We start from the raw sequence: 16,895 nt of genomic DNA, 5'->3' as shown, positions 1-16,895 counted from the left end.
TTTGAAACACATTTACCTCTTTCAAAAATGTGTACAACGCAAGCGGCTGGAGGCACAGCCAGCTGGCCCCAGCGTTGTTTGTTGGGGGAACCCCTCATAGCCCAGGTATAAGCGCGTGGGCTTACCCCAATAACAGAACAAGTCCACACATTGGGTTTTCCAAGTGTTACAGCCCAGCGAACAGACCGGGTTTTCAGTTTTTCAAAGTCCCTTTCTCCCACAATGGGGGGAAGGTGATCTCAGTCCGGGAACCGCGTGCTTTTTTCTGCGCGCCGGCTCCGTGCACACAGTCTGTCGCCCCCAGGAGCGGGGCTCCCTACACCTTGGTGGCCAGCGACTGCACCTCGGACTTCTGGGTCTGCGTGCTGAGGGTGGACGACAGCGAGCTCATCTGGCCGTGCATGGCCTTCTTCAGGTTGAGCAGGCACAGGCACTGCGAGCGGAAGCGCAGGTCGAAGAAGGCGTAGAGGAAGGGGTTGAGGCAGCTGTTGACGTAGGCCAGGCAGGTGGTGTACGGGTGGGCGTGCAGCAGGACGCTCAGCAGGGCGCAGGTCTGGGGAAGCACCTTCAGGTAGATGAAGGCATCCAGGCTCTTCAGCACGTGGAAGGGGGTCCAGCAGAGGGCAAAGACCGCCACCAGGGTGGTGATGATCTTGAGCAGCCGCTGCTTCTTCTGGTCCTCCTTGCGGAGGTTGTTGAAGTGGCGGGTGACGGTGCTGCCGATGAAGCAGTAGAACGGTGACCTCTGAGTTTTTGGACAATGTGAGTCATTCAGCACATTCAGTGATGTCTGTGGTTGGCGCTTTGAGGTCTTGCTCTCCTTAATTCCTTCTAAGAGCAGCGGGTGGCTGAATTCCTGTCCTAAAGCTGTCGGGGGTTGGTGCATACACTCACACGTTTTATGCGTTTTTGGCAAAACCTGAAATTTGCTGTGGATCCAGTCAGGCTGAATGGCTTCCTGTTTGGCTGACTTGGGACTGGAACACACTGCACTTCTCGACTCTAGTGTCTCGAGTTTGATTCTGTCTTGACGTGCTCTCCGTGTAGCATTTACAGTTTTTTTCTCTTGGCCATGTGGAAGCTCCAGGTGATAGATAGATACTTTATTGATCCCGTGAGGGAAATTGCAGTGGAACAGCAGCTTCATGCAGTCAACACAGCATAGTGTAACGAATGATACAATAATAATACAATACATACAATACAGTCAGTACAGTCAGTGAGTGAGGTGCTCCAGTTACCTTCCGTAGTGGAATGTAGGAATGTTGTCTGAGGCTACCGGGTAACTCTAAATGGTCCGTCCTCTGCCTGAGTGAATGTGTATCCCATCCATTATCTACACATTATCTATACCACTACAGGACCACACTGCATCGTGGTCCTGTATTGGTATAAACGGTCCCGAAAATGACCATGTGGTTGTCTGGACTATCAAGATGTCTCCTGCACAGCCCCCAGTGTCAGTGCAGTTACAGTGGACCTTGGCTGCCCCCTGTTCGGCTAATGCAGTTTGCTGTTCCACCAAGACTTGCCGTTCTTGCCGCCAAGTCTTGGTGGAACATTCATTCTTGCCGTCTGCCATAAGACTGTACAACGCATCCACCTTGCGTCTTGGCAGAGGCAACATCGACAGTGACCTGTTTCTGGACTAAACGCATCTACACATCTACTGCTACATCTGTTCTCTTTCTTTTTCTTTTTCTTTTTCCCGTTTACAACCACTTTTTGTGCAATATATGCCAGGGACCTGTGCAATACATTTATATTTATATCTATAGTTACATCTATATTTATATTCATATGTGTGATACGATTTTCTGTGTACTGTTCTGTTCTAGTTTGTTCTTGTGCGTCCGGACTGTGAGTAACTCTTGTACTGTATTGTATGTATTGTACTATTATTATATATTTCGTTACACTGTGGCTGTGTTGTGTGTGTTAAGCTGCTGTTGCACTGCAATTTCCCTCACGGGATCAATAAAGTATCTATCTATCTAAGACAAGTTATTATTTTAAAAAACTCAGTATCGTTGTCGCATAATTTGAGTCAGTCATTTCTTTTCACTCTTTCAGGACCACTCACGAGTTCCTGTTTGGAGCCCTAGCTGAGCTTGTGAACAACGCAAGGTACAAATCCTCTTTCTAGCCTGCTTTCTTCCTTTCATCCTGGCTCGCTGTTTGTGTAGATGTTCAGCTTAGCGCAAGGTTCTCAAAGGGAAGGTTGGTATGTTAAGCTTAGTTAAGTTTAGTTCCGTTCATAAATCAGTTGAGGTAGTGCAGAAACTGTCATTTGTAACCACAGAATATCTATCTGCTGCCTCTTCCACTTCCCACAGAGCATATCTAATGTTGTTTTGTCTTTGCAGGGATGCGGATGCTAAAAGAATAGACATCTACACAGGTAGTTTTCACATACTGCGCTCAACCATCTGTTTCTGGTACTGTGTCTTCAAACAGTATGGTCTGTTTGTCTGACAGCTGAGTATGGCGGTTACTCTGACTTGTGATCTGAACCGAGAGGAAGGTGTTTTGGTGTTTTTATGTTTCCTCAGGCGCTGGCTGTGCTGTAGTTATTATGAGGACCGCCGCTGCTTGCAGAAAGAGCAGAGTAATGTGATGTGTTCATGAAAGAGCTCTCAGCAAAGGGAACAGCTGCAGAAGTACAGGAGCCCTGAGAGCGAAAACCGTATTTGCAGATTTTTTGTCGAAAATATTTCGAAAAAAAGTTTCTTCTATGCCTCTTTTAAGTTTGTGGCCACTTATCTTAGCAAGCAGTAGGAAGGGTTCTGACTAATAAATGGAAAGTATGTTGTCAGGACATAAGCCTCCATCTGTTTGTAATGTGGAATCGCCTGTTGCTGTCACCATCTTCTTCATGCCTCATTTCATCAGGTTAATTTAGAAATATAAAGCTCAGCGGCTCACAGTCTTGAACCTTAGCAATTTGGTAGGTTTATGTTTTTGCTGTGCATACCTTAGCAAATTAAAACTCTCACTCTCACTCTCAATGGATTTTAAATCCAATTTTGCTCTTGCCAATCGTTTTATTGTTCTGGCCAGATTGTGGGGTGCTTCTATGTTTTATTTTAAACTGACTTTGAAGTCACCTGTTGACTTTTGTTCTGTATATATTGCTCCAGTTAATCACGTTTGGAGAGATTCATCCCCGTTTCCAAATGAGGCAGAGGGTTCATAGCTCTAATTTTATGAAAATATTTAATTTGCAAGTCTTAATGCATCTATCTTACGAGTTTTCGAAAGTGGGTAACGTATTTTAAATTGCTAGGTGCTCACCTTCTGAGTAGCTGAACTGGCTAAAACAAGCAAGTTCACATAAAAGGCCAGAATCGTAGGTCATTTTCGGTACGTGTATGTCAAAAGTGGGTAAGCCTCATCCGTAAGCTCCTCATGCTGTCAGGAGTAAGTGTCTGTCTCTGTAGAGCAGGGCGGTGTTATCTCTCTGGCCCACTTTCTGTCCTCTCCTCTCCAGAGAAGAAGCCGGAGCTGCGTGGTGGGTTCATGCTGTGTTTCCTTGACGATGGGACTGGAATGGACCCCAGTGAGTACAAGCCTTGCTGTGGATTTAATCCTCTGTTTGTGTGTAAAACAGTTACCTGTCAGCATTCATAATGGATGTTAATTGTATGAAAATCTGCACATATACAAATATGTTCAAGTAAGTAGCTGCGTCAGCAAATAAACCTTTACTTGTTCCATATTCAAATATGTCATGGATATCCCAGTGACGCAGTTTTTAGTATTGATGCCTCATAGCACGTGGGTTTCCTCTGGGTGCTCCATTTTCCTCCCACAGTCCAAAGACATGCTGGTGGATTCATTGGATTCTGGGAGAATTGTCGCTTGGCATGAGTGTGTGTGAGTGTCCTGTGATGGACTGGCGACCTGTCCAGGGTGTGCCTTGTCTTGCACCCGCTGCTTGCTGGGATAGACTCCGGCTCCTCTCTGACCCTGTACTGGATAGATCGGTTAGAAAAGGGGAGGATAGGTGGAAACATGCCACATGCTCATTTCTCTTGTGAGGTTTGCCGCATTCGTTTTCGGTTGCAATGTTGTGTTTTGTCAGTTCATTGAAAGACTGAGTTGTCTTTATACATGTGACCCAGCGGTGAGTTACCGTTAAAAGAACCCGAAATTACTAGGGAGTTGTAACGGTATATACGGTGTTGTTGCCCTATTTACACCCTAAATACCCGCTATATAAATGCAATTATTGCTACTATCCATGCAGTCCTTCTCTCTGTTTGTAAATGTACCCAATTTCCCCAGCCTTTGTGATGCACAGGGTTTATTTTAGTTCAAAGGAATCCTGGGTCGTGGTTGTTTGCCTGTTGGCCACAGGGGGGCGCGTGTCTGCGGAGCAAGGGGGTGTGAGCAGAGTCGGGGAAGAGCGCAGTACACTCCCTCCACCACCACGCTGCCCTCCGCTGTCTGCGCCCTGAGCTCCGTCACTCTCCCACTCTTCTGCTTCACCGCAGGCGCCGAGCCGGTCACCTTCGTCTTCTTGGGCTGCGGCTCCTCCTCCTCGCTGTTCTCTGCCTGGGGGGGGGGGGCTCTCTTGCGCTGGCTCCCTGCGGGCGTTGCCTGCTTTGCTGTGCTCTGTGCGGCGGAGGGAGAAGAGGGGAGAAGGGCTCATACAAGGCTCATACCTCTTTGCTCGGGAGCCGACAGCAGCTGGCCGTCAGCGGGAACGCTCCCCCTCTGCATGAGCAGGCTCGTACTCAGCTTGTACGCCGCAGTGTGTCAGAGCCGTCACAATCACCTACAACACATACTTCTTACACACCCAAGGAGCACTCAGTAAATCTGATGTGCTTTTGCGGTTTCGATTATCCAGAGCTGTTTTTGACATATTCGGTATTTTGTGTGTGACCCAGGGTGAATAGCGGCCTGTTATGCCAAATCCACTAGATGGCGCTACCTCTTAGCTGGCGGCTCCTGTCAGGTGAGTTCAGCGTTCTGCGCATGGGCAGTAGGGACTCAGAAGCAGTGAGTTACCGTTAAAAGACCCCGAAATTACTAGGGAGTTGTAACGGTAAATACGGTGTTGTTGCCCTATTTACCCCCTAAATGAGTATAAAGGGGCACTTCATAGGATTGAGACAAGAGTAGCGAGATGGATATTAGATTTTAACGGAGTACACTGAGGCGGTAGCCAGTTTTTAGACAACTACTCGGGCTGGGGATATCTGTTTATTGATTTGTAAGTAATGGGTTTCACATGCTCCTTGTATTTTCTGTTCCTTCGTTCTTTACAGAGATTTATGTTTAGCACCGTTTGTTAAGTGTACGCAATTGTAAGTATGATACTAATTATGGTCGTAATGTAGTTCTCAGGGAGGGCTGAGAGGTGACCCGCGCAGCCTGGGAGCGGCTTATTTCTGCCCGCGCTGCGTGGTGAGTTGTTTGAACTTCAACTGTGATGTAATTTATTTATTTTTTTGTTGTTCAGTGTAGATGCGTTTCTGTAATGGTCAGATGGAATGTAAAAAACTGTAAAACTAAACATGTTTTCTTTGTTTTCCCCTCTGCGTGAAAGAACCACTGCCGTATTGTGTGTATATAAAAATATTGTTATATGTCATTTCTTTTGTTATTTTATTTTTGTTTTTTAAACTAAGAACAGATCAGACCACATACTCACCTAGAAATAAAGAACCCCAAAATTATATTGGTGTCCTGTGCTGATTATTCTTTGCCAGGCTACACAATTTTGGTACCAGGAGTGGGGTTTCTGATAGTCTGGGGGTTCTGACTCTCACAGTGAAGCGGTGGTGCATAAAATACGGTAGTGGTGAAGACAGCTGTCCAAGGAGGCTGATAACGGACGGAGAAGGCCAGGTCCAGAGGTCCAGTGGCCAGTGTGCTGGGAACCAGACGACACCAACGGCCAGTGGAGGACGTCTTCTTGTCTCTTCAGACTCATCTGCTGAACTGTGGTATTCCAAGATTGATGTTTGCACAGAGACTGTGTTTGTGAACAGTTCCCAAAATGTCAGGTGATGACAGGGATGATGGTGCAGCAGTTGATGGTCGTGTAGTTACGGAGAATGGTAATGGTGACAACCTCCATGACTTGAGGTCTCAAGTAGAAGACCTAGTTAGAAAATATGACCAAGCCATGGCCACTATTGCTGCACTGGGTCCTGAACCAAAACGTTCATATGTGTATGTACCTAGAGAACGTAATGTACAGCCTTTTAGTGGTGATATAACTAAAGATGGTTGCTCCGTTGACGAGTTTATCGAAGAAGTTGAACGAGTAATCAGAGCCAGGGAACAGACTCCTGCTGAGCAGTATGACCTTGTGTTATCATTGTTGAAGGGTCCGGCCCTAGAAGAAGTACGTTTACGTATGGGTGGTGAATCTAGACAGGTCAGTGATATATTCAGTTACCTCAGACATGCTTTCAGGGAGAAGCGCAGTGTTTCCCAACTGTTGCAAGCCTTTTATGGCTGTAAGCAAAGGGAGGGGGAAGATCTTTGCAATTACTCTCATTCTCTCTCTCGCATGCTCGGCGCTGTGTTAAAGGTATCGCCTGATGTAGTGTCGGATGAGAAGCGAGCTATCCGAGATCAGTTCATAGAGGGGGTTAGGGATTTATCTCTATCGCCCAGGACGCTGCAACACTGCTGCTGATGCCCTCTCTAGGCAGCCATTTGCAGGGGAGCCTGAACCTGACCCTGATGATGTCGAATATGATGATTGTGTGGCTATCTGTAATGTTGTCAGCAGAGGCACACCCCTGGAGCCAGATTTGGTGGCAGCCGGTATGAAATGCTGCAAAATAAGACAGATCCGTGTTTTGGAAGCGGGAGTGGATTGTGATAACTTGAACAAGTCACAGAGTAACACCCAAACTTTCCCAGGGTATACAAAGAAGGAGCTCCGTCGGTTTCAAGATGCTGATCCCTCTCTCAGTGCTTTCCGGATGTTCTGGAATAAGTAGAGAAAACCAGGGAATAAGGAGAGATCAAAGTTGCCTAAATCTACCTTGTCTTTGTTGAAACAGTGGCACCGGGTGCGAGAGCTTGATGGGCTATTGTACAGGGTGATCGAAGATCCTCATGTTGGTGAATGTTTCCAACTCCTCCTGCCTGATTGTATGAAAGATCAAATATTGGAAAGTGTACATGACCAGATGGGTCATCAAGGAATTGAACGCACTCAAAATCTGTTGAGACAGAGATGCTTTTGGGTGGGCATGTATAATGATGTGGAACAGTGGGTCAAGAAGTGTCAATGGTGTATCCTGACCAAAATGCCACAGCCAAAAATCCAGGCACCCATCAAACCATTTATAGCTACTAGGCCTTTAGAGGTTGTCGCTGTCGACTACACGGTCCTCGAGCCAGCCTCTGATGGGCGGGAGAACGTGTTGGTAGTTACTGACGTGTTTACCAAGTTTACACAGGCTTTCCCGACTCGTGATCAGAAGGCAGACACTACAGCAAAAGTCCTCCTGAAAGAATGGTTTATGAAATTTGTATGCCCTGAAAGGTTGCATCGTGACCAGGGAAAAACCTTTGAGAGTCAGGTAGTTGCAGAGCTGTGTAAACTTTACGGAGTGAAGAAAACACGCACCAGTCCTTTCCATCCTCAAGGAAACCCACACTGTGAACGGTTCAACAGGACCCTACATGACCTTTTACGCACGTTGCCTCCTGAGAAGAAGCGCCGTTGGCCAGAACATCTGCCGGAGTTAGTCTATGCCTACAATGTGACACCTCACGCTAGTACGGGATATTCGCCTTACTTCCTTCTGTACGGAGTGCATCCTCACTTACCTGTTGATGCGTTACTGGGCCAGGAGGAGGTGCTGGATAAAAGACATGATTGGCTGGTGGTCCACCAGGAACGGTTGAACGAAGCACATGCCCGAGCTAAAGAGTACGCAGAACAAAAAGCTGCGGAAAGAGTTGCACTGCAAGAAGACAAAGTGTTCTTTCCCCCAGTCAGTGTAGGTCAGCTGGTTTATCTGAGACACAGACCGTTGGGCAGAAATAAGATACAGGATGCTTGGGGACCTACTGTGTATAGGGTGGTAGAGGTGCAGGGTACGACACACGCAGTGGAACCATTGGAAGGTGGTCCTATAAAGCGGGTACACAGGGTTAATTTAAGGCCATGTGTGGGCCCTGTCCCAGCCCCCAGGTGTGTTAGAAACCAGTCCCCCACAGGAACGTCTGTTAGTACCCTTTCAGAGTCTCCGCCAGAGTTTGTAGTGTTGGAGGAGGTTTCGCTTCCAAGATTAACTCGGGAGGTGTTCCCTGAGTCATTAGATGTTGCTAGTGATGAGGATCTCTGTGGTAGTGAATCAGAAGTGTTCTCTGAGCCTCTTAGGTTTGAACCTGCTCCTGAATCTACAGGTGCTGTGCAGGTTAGGACTGAGGCTGACACCGAGCCTTCTAGGGCTGAGCCTACTACCAGCTTCTCTCCTTGTGACCGTGTAGTAAATGTACCTACTCCTGTTCCACGCAGAAGTCGTAGGGCCAATGCTGGGGTGCACACTAATCCTTTTCATGAACCCAAGTCTGTCTGTAATGCGATCTCCTTAACTCCAGAAGTCTTTTCCCAGATGATGGCAAACTTAAGTGCTGTCCTTTTTAGGGAGGCAGTCAAGGGGGTGAAGGGTTGATAGGCACCGGGACGTTGACTATGCAGCAGGGAAGCCTGGCAAAGAATAATCAGCACAGGACACCAATATAATTTTGGGGTTCTTTATTTCTAGGTGAGTATGTGGTCTGATCTGTGCTCCTTGGGTGTGTAAGAAGTATGTGTTGTAGGTGATTGTGACGGCTCTGACACACTGCGGCGTACAAGCTGAGTACGAGCCTGCTCATGCAGAGGGGGAGCGTTCCCGCTGACGGCCAGCTGCTGTCGGCTCCCGAGCAAAGAGGTATGAGCCTTGAATGAGCCCTTCTCCCCTCTTCTCCCTCCGCCGCACAGAGCACAGCAAAGCAGGCAACGCCCGCAGGGAGCCAGCGCAAGAGAGGCCCCCCCCAGGCAGAGAACAGCGAGGAGGAGGAGGAGCCGCAGCCCAAGAAGACGAAGGTGACCGGCTCGGCACCTGCGGTGAATCAGAAGAGTGGGAGAGTGACGGAGCTCAGGGCGCAGACAGCGGAGGGCAGCGTGGTGGTGGAGGGAGTGTACTGCGCTCTTCCCCGACTCTGCTCACACCCCCTTGCTCCGCAGACACGCGCCCCCCTGTGGCCAACAGGCAAACAACCACGACCCAGGATTCCTTTGAACTAAAATAAACCCTGTGCATCACAAAGGCTGGGGAAATTGGGTACATTTACAAACAGAGAGAAGGACTGCATGGATAGTAGCAATAATTGCATTTATATAGCGATTTACATGTTTCCAGGAAACCCACTTTATCACCCACTGAAGTGCTGCACCTTCTTGGGTGATGCCTCTCGCCCTTTTTCAACACTATGCGGCAGATCAGGTAGAGATATGAGAACTCCCTTCTGTGGCATTAAGGGGGTGTTTTAAGACTAAAGACTAAATTAAGAACACAAGATGACAGACTTTGGGCAAAGGAGCCCAGTCGTTGTTTGGTTTTAACTGGACTTTTGCTTAGTTTTCACCTGTGTCTTTTGAGGTGTGTTTCACTGTTCATTCTGATGGATTTATGGAAATGGTTGAAAGCCAGAGTGAAATTTAGCTAGGACATCACGGGTAGCATCCCTGCTTTTAAGCACAGTGCCTCTGCATCTTTAATGACCAGCTCGTCGGGATGTCTGCTTAATATCTCATCTGAACGATGGACTTTCCTGCAGCGCGGTGTGCTTAACCAATGGAAATGTTAAAGGCGTCGCAGTTGGACCTTGAATAATGATAATATTATATCAACGTGGGGAAGGTGAGGGCCTGAGGTTTCTGCACATCCCTAAGCTCCCCTGTCTGTTCTGGTGGCGGGTGTTGTACTGGACTGCCCCTTCTCCGGAGTCACGTGCGATGTGCTGTCCTTGAATCTGCAGAGCGCTGGGAAGCAGATGCCTGGCTCCAGACGGAGGACACTCCCTCCTGCTGAGAGCACGGAGGAGGAGGAGGAGGAGGAAGAAGAGAAAAGGCCAAGCTCTGGCAAAAACAGGCTGGCGGCTGCAATTGCGCCCCAGGTGTTCAGAGCAGCGGCCGAGCCAAGCGCTCGGAGAGCCCAGAGCAGTGTGGTGGTGGAGGTACGCTGATCCCCCGACGGGGCGCGGTTCCGAAAAGCCCTCTAGGCGGTAGCCTCCTTCCCCCAGCACAGACAGGCGGCGGTGTCTGGTCTCAGTCGCTGCAGCAGAGCCTGGCGTGTGGCTCGTCCTGCAGCCCTCTCTCTGGCAGGCAAGGCCCGCAATTCTGCAGTTCTGTGGGTCTCAAGCTGACGTCATGCGATACTGGAAACGTGGACGCGCTATCGCAGTTTTTTAGCCAAGATTGGCAATGATGTCGGTAGCTAAAACATTTCTGTTACAGCTTGGTGCACCTGACACTTTCCGTGTCTAGAGGTGATGACATTTTATAGCTTTGCTTCGCAAATTTTCCTTTGTGATGATGACTCCTTATGATGAACCACTGCCTTTTGCCAAAATGATGTACTATACAGCAGTAAAAAAAACATAAAGCCAGAAAGAAAAGATCTAGTTGGCTGTGGCAATTGTTTTGGGGAGCAAAACATCCCAAATACTACACATCCGGCACTACACATGCATCCGGCGCCCTGATAAATTATCTAGATATGATAAAGGTTCTTGGTATTCATACATCTGAGTATCCAGATTGTGGTGTATTTAGATAAAGAATTTGATGAATTCTTTGTGCTGGTGAGAGAACGCCAGCTTTCGCTTTCTCTAGCACGCGGTGTCCTATCCGAGCTCTGAGCTCTTGGTTATTTAATTGAACCTGAAGTTTAAACTAATTGAAGCTTTTGATGCATTTCTGTTCTTGAACGTCGGAAGATGGTAAGAACAAAAACAAAAGTAACTTGAAACCTGTACCCATTTGGAGTGCATTTAAAGGCATTTTTTAGCCCTCCTCTCCTCGTAGTCGACAGGATCTGATGAACCAAATTATTACCTTCACTTAGGGTTCAGTTAAGCAGCTGGAGAGCTCATCTGGAGTGGAAACCTGGAGGCTCTGGGGCTACGGTGGGGAAAGATTTGCTCTGGCGTTTGAGACATCAGCTAGTGGTTTCATTTCCAGAGCCAGACCCTGCTGTGCTTAATGCCAGGCTTGTCTCTTGTGTTGGCAGATCACGGACAGCAATGAAGAGGAAGAAGAAGCAGGAGTGGATCTCAAGGCAGCAAAGAAAGGTGAGCAGCTCTAGAGAGCTGTAGGAATCCACAGGAGGAATGTTAAGACACTGCAGCCCAGCCAGTGGGAGAGCCTGGCCAGAGTGACTCAGACCAGTAAACCTTTGCTTTAACTGAACATTAGATAGTGTAACATGTTCTTGTACAGCATACTTTTAAATAGATTTAAAAGCCATGAATGGCAATGGAGCAGGTAAAGGGTGGGCAAATTGCTCATGGTGGGTCTTGTTTGTGTTTCAGATGCTTTAACAATTTTTTTTAATACTCGTACGTTTTAAAAAGTAAATTCTAAAATAATGCTAACCATGTAAAAAAATAATCTGTAAGATGCATACATAATAAAACAAGGTAAAAATAAATACTACATAGATTTAAAATTCAGGAATACCAATGGAGCCCTAATGACAATAATAAACTTTATTTTATATCACTCCCTTACAATTGGCTTGTCAAAGCGCTTTACAGAAAAACAATGAGAGGAAAAGCAGAATTACACAAGCTACAATGAGGGATTAGAATACAGCAAAGGGGCACACAGAGCCTAGTTAAATAAAAGCCCTTCTACATCAGTTGCTTACACGGGTGTTAGTTGCGTGTTGTATATGTATTTTTTGTCATAGCATATTTTGAGAAAAAAATGAAAAAAAAACATTCATGATTAAGCAGACATTTGGCAATAACAGACACCTCTTCTCATTTATTAGCCCACTGAGCTGAGGGTGTACTGTAATATAAGAATTCTGCCTCCACTGCGGCATCCTCGTTTGGACCGTGCGTGATTGTGCTCGCAGAGGTGAAGGGCGCGAGTCATTGCAGGGTCGCTCTTTCAGGCCGCCTACAGTGTCCCCTTTGTCTGCTGATAGAGGCTTACTAGTGGAAGTGAAGGTGAACAAGGAGTGGTTCACCGGCCGCGTCTCGTCTGTGCAAGCTGGCAAGCAGGGCGTTCTCTGGAAAGTGAAGTTTGACTACGTGCCCACTGCCATCACCCCTCGTAGCAGGTGGTAAGTATCCTTTTCCCTTCGGGAAGGCTTTCCCGAGTTCCTTACAATATGGTTGGAGTAAACCAGCAGGTAGACGGATAACGGTGTCGGATTGCCATCTCCGATTTCAGGGATTTCTTCAAGGTTTTTCTGCAGAGCACTGGTTCACAGTAGGGGAAATGGTAAAAAATGACCTGTTCCGAGGTTAACCCTGAAATATTTGAACCCTGCTGCGGAACGTTTTGGAGGCCACGCACACAAAGCAATGCATTGTCACTTCACACAAATAGAAGCAGCAGGCAATGGTGTGGAGTTTATTCTCATGGCACACTTTCTTTGACCTTTTTGCACATTTGGGCAAGAGCTTCTTTGAATAATTGAATTCTTTCCATTTCTATAAAATAGTCATGCTGGTTACATTAATCAAGGTCTTTTTGACAAGGGTAATGTAAGCAACACAGTGCTTTCTGTAATATGTCCATAACAATTACTAATCCAGTTGGAAAGGTTTTAGAATAACCTGATATTCTAGTTTTCTGTGGTGTACAGATGAGCTGTACGTGAAAAGTGATTTAAACATGCTGCCATGTTGAGGCTAGATATGCAACCACGATCCTGAGGATAGGCAACGCTGATCTAGCTGATCCTGCTCGCCAGGCGTTGATCGGCAACCCTGAGCCTGCTCACTAGGAATTGTCTAAGGCAAGGTGCAATTGGTGGACAGACAATTTTCAATAAAACGGAACGTGTCTTGGCGGCAGCAACAGCACAACTGTCTTGAATGTACTTGAGCTGCCTGCCTTCCAAAGCGGGGTATGAAATAGCCAAAGAAAAGAAGTGGTTACCAGTCCTCCAGAGCCCAGGGATGTTGTCCGTGATGCTGCTGCCCTTCTCACGGTCTTGCTGGCAGGGTGCTGAAGGGCAGTGATGATGTGCGGCTGATGCGTCCTCCAACGCCCGAGTCCCAGAGTCCCAACACCTTGGAGGACATGGAGAAGGAGGAAGGAGCCCCCACCCGAATGGAGCCCGACACCACCCAGCCCACGGCCAGCCGGGAAGTCATCGAGAGCCTGGTTGTGATGATGAGGTAGGCCAGGGGCTGAGTAACGGGCTGCGGAGAGGGTATCCGACCGATCCCGGGGCTTCCGGACCTCTGTGGCATCCTCCCCTTTTCTAACCACTTTATCATCAGGGTCACAGGGCAGCTGGGGCCTATTTTGGCAGGCAGCAGGCAAAAGGTAGGGTACAGTCTGGACCCAGTCCATCGCAGGACACACACAGACACACACTCACACCAGGGCCAGTTGACCTACCAGTATGTCTCTGGACTGCGGGAGGAAAACCATGCAAACACTGGGAGAACATACAAACTCCACGCAGACAGCACTGTAGGAATTAAACCGGGGCAGCAATGCTAATGATAACCACGGAACAAGTAAAGGTTTATTCCATTCTTTACTTGTTCCATTGCAGCCTAAGCATGCTGTTGTAGCACCCTACTTGAAAGAATGATAACCATGCTGCCCCTTCAGCGGTTTTTTATTCCTTTTATCCCCATCCGATTTGGAAGTGCCAGTAGTAATTTCTGCACTGTGCAGGACCCATGAGGAAGGACACGCTTGTTCCTCTGACGCGCTCGTCCCTCGAGCGGGCCACCTTGTGGCAGGAGGCACAGGGCCTTAAGGGAGAGGGCTAGTGCACATTGCCTCCCTGACTAACATCACCGCCGGCTTGCAGCTTTCCATCGCTGGAGGCGCTGATCCGCGGAGAGATTCTTCTCCGCCTCACCACGACGCCTGAATCGTCTGCACTCGGAGCATCTCTCTGTACCGGTTCAGCTGTGCAGGAGTGTCTGGCTCCCGTATATATAGAGATGTACAGGGCGATTGCAAAGTTAGTTCGCCTCTTCAAACACAGTTACCCTGCAGACTGTTCTGTGAAGCCTTGGTATTTCATACACCTACAAATGAGACCACTGGGGACTCGTGTTCTCAGGTAATCCACATTTTTTCAATGGACAAGTGAAAAGTGCTCTGATTATTCCAAGTTCGGAGAACCAAGTGTTTATGTACTTTTCCTTCAGTCTTCTCCATAGCATATTAATATCTTTCCTGTACTTTAAAGATTCTTATGGTTGCAGACACAATTCTGTAACATATTTCCCTTTGCCTTAATCCTTCCAGGATGTTGCTACGGTACTTTTTCCCTCCGGATTTCCAGATCCCTAAGGATGATGTCAACACCATGACTGCAGAGGAGCTGGTGGCTTTCCCAATGGTAGGGAGCACTCTGGGATTGAGCAGAGAGCCTGCTGACACGAGGCTGCCGTTAGATAACCATTCATCAACAGGGCATGGGGGGACGTCCAGGGTTCACCAGGGAACACTGGAAGACAGCATTGTTGGTTATATAATTGACTAGCGGTTATTACACCTTCTTACATATTCTAAATATGAAAACTCTAGAAAGTTGAATTTAACACATAAATATTTGTGTTTGTGAGGAAATTGTAAGCATAAGTTAGATATTATATCTTAATACGCGACGGTCTCGGGTGGGGCAGCTGGGCTGACGCCTGCGCCGTGCCCTGCCTCCACAGAAGGAGTATTTCCAGCAGTACGAGCTGGGGCTGCAGACGCTGTGCAATTCCTACCAGAGCCACGCAGACGCGCGGGCCCGGGCCGTGGTGGAGAAGAGCAACAGCGCCGAAGCCAGGCTCCGCGAGACGGAGGAGAAGCTGCAGAAACTGCGCACCAACATCGTGGCTCTGCTGCAGAAAGTGCAGGAGGTGAGAGCAGCGCTGCAGCCAGGGCTGGGCTCCCACGCGCTGTTCACTCGCTGCCTGGACACGGGACAGCTCGTAAGAATTATCAGGCCACTGCTGGGAAAGTGGCACCCACTGTATCCAAGGTTTAGACCTATTCAGTTGGCGTGAAGCACCTTGGATATATCTTTCAGGCTGTCCAGCTGAATTACCTTGCTGGGGCAAATGCTACTGCTTTTAAAGTAAATAATAGTTTTATTTTCTTTGTTCATCGAATGTTGTTAGCAAGCACACGTTTCTGAAATCCCTAAAGGGTATTTTCTCCCTTTACGAGACGCACCAGACTGTACTCTTGACTGTCAGATCCGATACTTTTGTTTGGAAGTGACTCTTTTCACTTCACATTACGAATTCAAATGTAGATTTTCAGCAGTTCCGCTATAATTTTTGGCTGCATTGTGCCGAATAGCAGGCACCACAGCTTTGGCTTAATTTAATCCTCTACCTTGCGGGACATCGATATCAACACGGATGATGAGCTGGACGCCTACATTGAAGATCTGCTTACTAAGGGAGATTAAGAGACGCCTACTTCTTACGTCAGCCAAAGGGACTGATCACAGACAGCATAGCTGGCTTGGGCCCGTTCACCCTGTTCCACTTCCTGGAGTCGTCTGTTCTTCTCTTACATTGTTCTGCATTCCTAGAGACCAAGGCGTTTGTGGGCAGTGGCACTGGAGGGTCCAGGAGAAGGGGGCATCGCAGTGGTGGGTCAGTGGCTGGTTGCAGCAGCACTTTGGAAGCAAAGGAGCAGAAAGACTGCTTTTTTTTTTGCAGAAGCTCTCTCCTGCAGGGAACAGGGCTGGCACCACCCTCCCTGTGTGGGCAGTGCTCACCAACCCACCCCGAGCCTGAAAGCGAATCTGCTTTCGCTAATCTGTGGCTAAGCGGGGATGGAGGAATAACGCTAAATGGCATTAATTGTACCAAGGTAACAAAAACTACACTGCATTCAACTTTTAAGGACAGCCAATTGAAAGGGCAGAGGAGGCTGGAGGATGCTGTTTGGTTGTGGACCAAAGTAGCCTACGGAGATTGAGCTGAGCTGGGAGAACCGTCTTCTGCTTCCAAAGAAACTAAGATACCTTGCCTGGATGGCTGTGGTGTTCTCCTGGACCCAGGGAAAATGTGACTTTTACAGCTGAGCTCCAGTCTGTTAACATATTTCTGTTGGACGACTGTTTATGAAAAGCGCATCACCTTCCCCACGGTTTTTAAATTCCTAATTTTTAGTTATCACAGTTCAAAATTTCTACATTTTACCTAAAATAACGTAAGCTTTCTTTGGACTGTTTGTTGTTGTCTGTGACAACTTCACGTCAGGTCTTGCTCAGACTAAAGCTAAACCAGTAATGACCATTGTCAGAAAGTCACTATCGCACTCCCATTGTTGCATCTGCTGTTAAAAAAACAGATTTTCAAAGTAAGGTAAGACTGCTTTGTATATACCACAGGGTTTTTAAATAGCCATACAAAAACAGAGCAGGTAATAACTGCGAACTAATCATTCTGGATTTTTTCCAACTGTAGCTGATTTCAAGGATGTTAGCCATCATAGTCTACTGTGATGATGTGCATAAGATAACAGGGTTTCTTTGAGGCTGTCGTCTTGTGAAATACCATCTGTACTCTGATTTTTATTCTTGATGCAGTCACCTGTTCTCCAAATTAAATCCAAACTTTTAACTAAATGCAGGGTGCAATTTCCCGCTGGTTTTTTGACTGCTGTTTTCCGTTTGTCAGAAGCTTTTACTCCTCACTGCGGAAAG

General features: G+C 47.5%; 2 protein-coding genes and 1 long non-coding RNA gene across 8 annotated transcripts; 2 read left to right on the top strand and 1 right to left on the bottom strand.

Annotated features, from left to right (window-relative positions):
- Nucleotides 1-316: 316 nt before the first annotated feature.
- LOC148810813 (apelin receptor A-like) lies at nt 317-1,566 on the bottom strand. The gene is made up of 2 exons (XM_088908846.1): nt 1,533-1,566; nt 317-867 (listed from the first exon to the last, which is right to left on the bottom strand). The coding sequence occupies exons 1-2, from the start codon at nt 1,564-1,566 to the stop codon at nt 317-319; spliced, it is 585 nt and encodes a 194-aa protein (XP_088764972.1).
- A 514-nt stretch (nt 1,567-2,080) lies between these two features.
- On the top strand, nt 2,081-3,511 carry LOC148810812 (uncharacterized). Its single transcript, XR_016086588.1, has 3 exons — nt 2,081-2,127; nt 2,367-2,401; nt 3,491-3,511. It is a non-coding gene; the product is annotated as an uncharacterized LOC148810812 (long non-coding RNA).
- Nucleotides 3,512-4,635: 1,124 nt separating this feature from the next.
- On the top strand, nt 4,636-16,817 carry LOC148810811 (ATPase MORC2A-like). Of its 6 annotated transcripts, none has more exons than XM_088908881.1 (7): nt 4,636-4,963; nt 5,349-5,415; nt 8,969-9,473; nt 11,262-11,322; nt 12,186-13,389; nt 14,486-14,579; nt 14,902-16,817. In XM_088908881.1, exons 5-7 carry the CDS (start codon nt 13,244-13,246, stop codon nt 15,235-15,237), a joined length of 576 nt encoding a protein of 191 aa, XP_088765007.1. In that variant the 5' UTR covers nt 4,636-4,963; nt 5,349-5,415; nt 8,969-9,473; nt 11,262-11,322; nt 12,186-13,243; the 3' UTR covers nt 15,238-16,817. The 6 variants fall into 6 exon arrangements, with proteins under 6 accessions (XP_088765007.1, XP_088765005.1, XP_088765004.1 ...); XM_088908879.1 differs by lacking the exon at nt 4,636-4,963 and adding an exon at nt 4,975-5,221; XM_088908878.1 differs by lacking the exon at nt 4,636-4,963 and having other exon boundaries at nt 4,975-5,415; nt 12,186-12,323; nt 13,213-13,389.
- The last annotated feature ends 78 nt before the right edge of the window (nt 16,818-16,895 follow it).

This window comes from Atractosteus spatula, assembly GCF_055471065.1.
Source record: "Atractosteus spatula isolate fAtrSpa1 chromosome 17 unlocalized genomic scaffold, fAtrSpa1.hap1 SUPER_17_unloc_4, whole genome shotgun sequence".
NCBI lineage: Eukaryota > Metazoa > Chordata > Actinopteri > Semionotiformes > Lepisosteidae > Atractosteus > Atractosteus spatula.
The sequence above is the reverse complement of the archived record's forward strand: the minus strand, read 5'-3'. Positions and strand labels throughout refer to the sequence as shown.

Bases quoted from the DNA above. Each gene is read 5' to 3' on its own strand.
- LOC148810813 (XM_088908846.1), bottom strand. From the start codon at position 1,566: ATGAATGTTCCACCAAGACTTGGCGGCAAGAACG. The intron at 868-1,532 runs GCAAGTCTTGGT...AACCCCCGACAG, and splicing joins AAGACTTGGCGGCAAGAACG to CTTTAGGACAGGAATTCAGC.
- LOC148810811 (XM_088908881.1), top strand. From the start codon at position 13,244: ATGCGTCCTCCAACGCCCGAGTCCCAGAGTCCCAACACCTTGGAGGAC. The intron at 13,390-14,485 runs GTAGGCCAGGGG...TAATCCTTCCAG, and splicing joins AGCCTGGTTGTGATGATGAG to GATGTTGCTACGGTACTTTT. The intron at 14,580-14,901 runs GTAGGGAGCACT...CTGCCTCCACAG, and splicing joins AGCTGGTGGCTTTCCCAATG to AAGGAGTATTTCCAGCAGTA.